The sequence below is a fragment of the Sinocyclocheilus rhinocerous genome, unplaced genomic scaffold (assembly GCF_001515625.1).
Source record: "Sinocyclocheilus rhinocerous isolate Xijiao unplaced genomic scaffold, SAMN03320098_v1.1 scaffold285, whole genome shotgun sequence".
Taxonomy (NCBI): Eukaryota; Metazoa; Chordata; class Actinopteri; order Cypriniformes; family Cyprinidae; genus Sinocyclocheilus; species Sinocyclocheilus rhinocerous.
Genome location: NW_015630288.1, coordinates 2,026,564 through 2,029,418, shown reverse-complemented (window position 1 = coordinate 2,029,418; position 2,855 = coordinate 2,026,564). Strand labels below are relative to the sequence as shown.

Genomic DNA, 2,855 nt, shown 5'->3' with positions numbered 1-2,855 from the left:
CACACAGCGTGATTGTGAATCGCCGACAGCTCCAGATATTTAGCAAGCCAAATATTTTGTGGGCGACGTGTCTGCGATTCCCTCAGATCGCGTCTTTGATAATTCACACTGCGTGATTGTCACTTGCGTGAACGAGCACCGATTTGCCTCCGATTTCGGGAATTTGTTGGCGATTTCGCAAAACCTGTCGGCGAGTGAAAAATCAGGCTAAAATCGTGCAGTGTGAACTCGGCATTAGTCGATCAAAATTTCATTAGTCACTTAATCGCAGAAAAAAAAATCCACAGGAACTGGAGTAGTCACGTAGTCCATGATAGACAGATCATTAACAGCTAGTCTATATCTATAGAAAATGTCTACTTGTAAATAAACCAATTCAAATGGAAAACAAATATTTTTAGATTATGTAATCTGTAGAAAACGTGCACGGCCACTGTGGATATGACGAGTCAGTGTCGTCAACTTCGTCACTGCAGCCGAAAATACAGAAAACACTTATCAAAGAATTATTGTAATGTTAAGGCAGACTTCTTGCTGTTTTTTTTTCCTGATGCATTAATAATCATTACTTTTGCCGGTGCGCTGTGGCAAGCTTTATGCATGCGCTTGAGCGTTGATAGGCTATAGGCAATTAAAGGCTCATTATTATGAATTGTATGGTTTATTAATGTAAACATGTGATTAGTCGATTAATCGCTTAAAATGAACGACTACTAGTCGACCAGAAAAATCTTTAGTCGAGGGCAGCCCTAATATATATGTATAAATTGGTATGGATAAAATGTTAAAAAGGAGACACTCAGTATTAAAAGATTTGTGTGATACAGAGAAGGAAAATGAAGGGCTGGGAAAGACTGAAGTAGCTGTGGTTTCTTTCTTAACGATAATTTTGTGTACCAGCAAAAGGCGACTGCCGACGGCCTGATTCTGCGTTCAGGAGGAGTGCAGAGACCTTTCGTTCTGACCCGAGCATTTTTTGCTGGATCCCAGCGCTACGGTGAGAGGCACATTCACGTCGCACGCAAGGCTTGTTTGTGTTTGTACCGAAGCGTTTAGTGACAGATTCCTGTCTCCGTGGCTCAGGTGCGGTGTGGACGGGAGATAACGCTGCTGAATGGGGTCATCTGAAGATCTCCATCCCCATGTGCTTGAGTCTGGGCTTAGTGGGCATCTCTTTCTGTGGAGGTGAGTGATAAGAGGTGCTGACCTTTAGTATACACACTGATGCAAATGAGAAATGACATACAATGCTTGCAATGGGTAAACAAAACTGCACTTATATTTAAATAACGGCCACCAAAAGTGAACTTGCTAATGTCTCATTAATTGACAGCAAAAAAAAAGTTTTTGTTTCAATCAGTATAACACTTCTTTTTTAAATGTTTCACTCAAATTATGCAGTACGAATGCAAGTACCTATGTATTGAATTATAATTTTTTTAAAAAATGTATTTATTTTATATTTTTACTATGAACCCTTACTAAATCTGATATCTTAATCATATTCCCACCAGGACATTTTTGTGATGGTATTTGTGGCATTTTTTGTTGTTATTTTTCAGTGGCATTTGCACGCCGCTATTGCATTTTAGTGTATAATAACTGAATAAACCGAAAGGATGTTCATACTCGGCACAAGAAAACAGTGATGCAATATAATTTAAGTCAAGTTATAAATGACATAAATGAACTAAAGGCAAATTATGTCATTCTACATGAAAAACTTAACATTATGGGTCAGTCAATAATATTTTTTATGTCCGTAAACACAGTGAGTGAACTTGCTAATGTCTCTCATTAATTGACAGCAAAAAAAAAGTTTTTGTTTCAATCAGTATAACACTTCTTTTTTAAATGTTTCACTCAAATTATGCAGTACGAATGCAAGTACCTATGTATTGAATTATAATTTTTTTTTAAAATGTATTTATTTTATATTTTTACAATGAACCCTTACTGAATCTGATATCTTAATCATATTCCCACCAGGACATTTTTGTGATGGTATTTGTGGCATTTTTTGTTATTATTTTTCAGTGGCATTTGCACGCCGCTATTGCATTTTAGTGTATAATAACTGAATAAACCGAAAGGATGTTCATACTCGGCACAAGAAAACAGTGATGCAATATAATTTAAGTCAAGTTATAAATGACATAAATGAACTAAAGGCAAATTATGTCATTCTACATGAAAAACTTAACATTATGGGTCAGTCAATAATATTTTTTATGTCCGTAAATGAGAATGACTGGAAAACATTTAAAAACAATAATAATTTTTTCCACATATATTTTTGACCAGTAGTGTATGTTACTCTAATAATAATAACGTTAGTATGGCCTGTTGATTGTCTGCCGGTAACCTCTCATGCTGTACCTGTCTTCCTCTTCCTCAGCTGATGTTGGTGGCTTCTTTAAACATCCCAGCGCTGAACTTTTGGTGCGATGGTACCAGGCGGGAGCTTACCAGCCGTTTTTCCGTGCACATGCTCACATAGACACACCCCGCAGGGAACCCTGGCTGTTTGGATCCGAGAACACCGCCCTCATCCGGGAGTCGATACGCCAGCGATATGCTCTCCTGCCTTACTGGTACCAGCTTTTCTACAACACACACCGCACCGGACAGCCTGTTATGAGGTGAGTCAGCCCAAGACAATCAAGGTCTGGAAATAGTGGGGGCTTGGGGAAAAAATGCCCTCCAAATTCAATATAAAGGGGCAAAAAAATGATGGCTTTCATGATTAAAGTGAAATGTGAACATGTATGAAGAGTTGATTGCAGCATTACATTTAGATCTACTCATGTTGCATCAGATTTTTGATTTTTTTTTTTTTTTTGCATCAAGAATTA

General features: G+C 37.7%; 1 protein-coding gene across 1 annotated transcript in view; it reads left to right on the top strand.

The window, feature by feature from the left end:
• LOC107740022 (neutral alpha-glucosidase AB-like) overlaps window positions 1–2,855 on the top strand; it is a 25,167-nt gene that overhangs the window by 14,336 nt on the left and 7,976 nt on the right. The window contains exons 10-12 of the mRNA XM_016552292.1: window positions 864–997; window positions 1,084–1,185; window positions 2,399–2,642. Coding sequence (XP_016407778.1) covers window positions 864–997; window positions 1,084–1,185; window positions 2,399–2,642 — 480 coding nt within the window. The remainder of the gene's footprint in view (window positions 1–863; window positions 998–1,083; window positions 1,186–2,398; window positions 2,643–2,855) is intronic.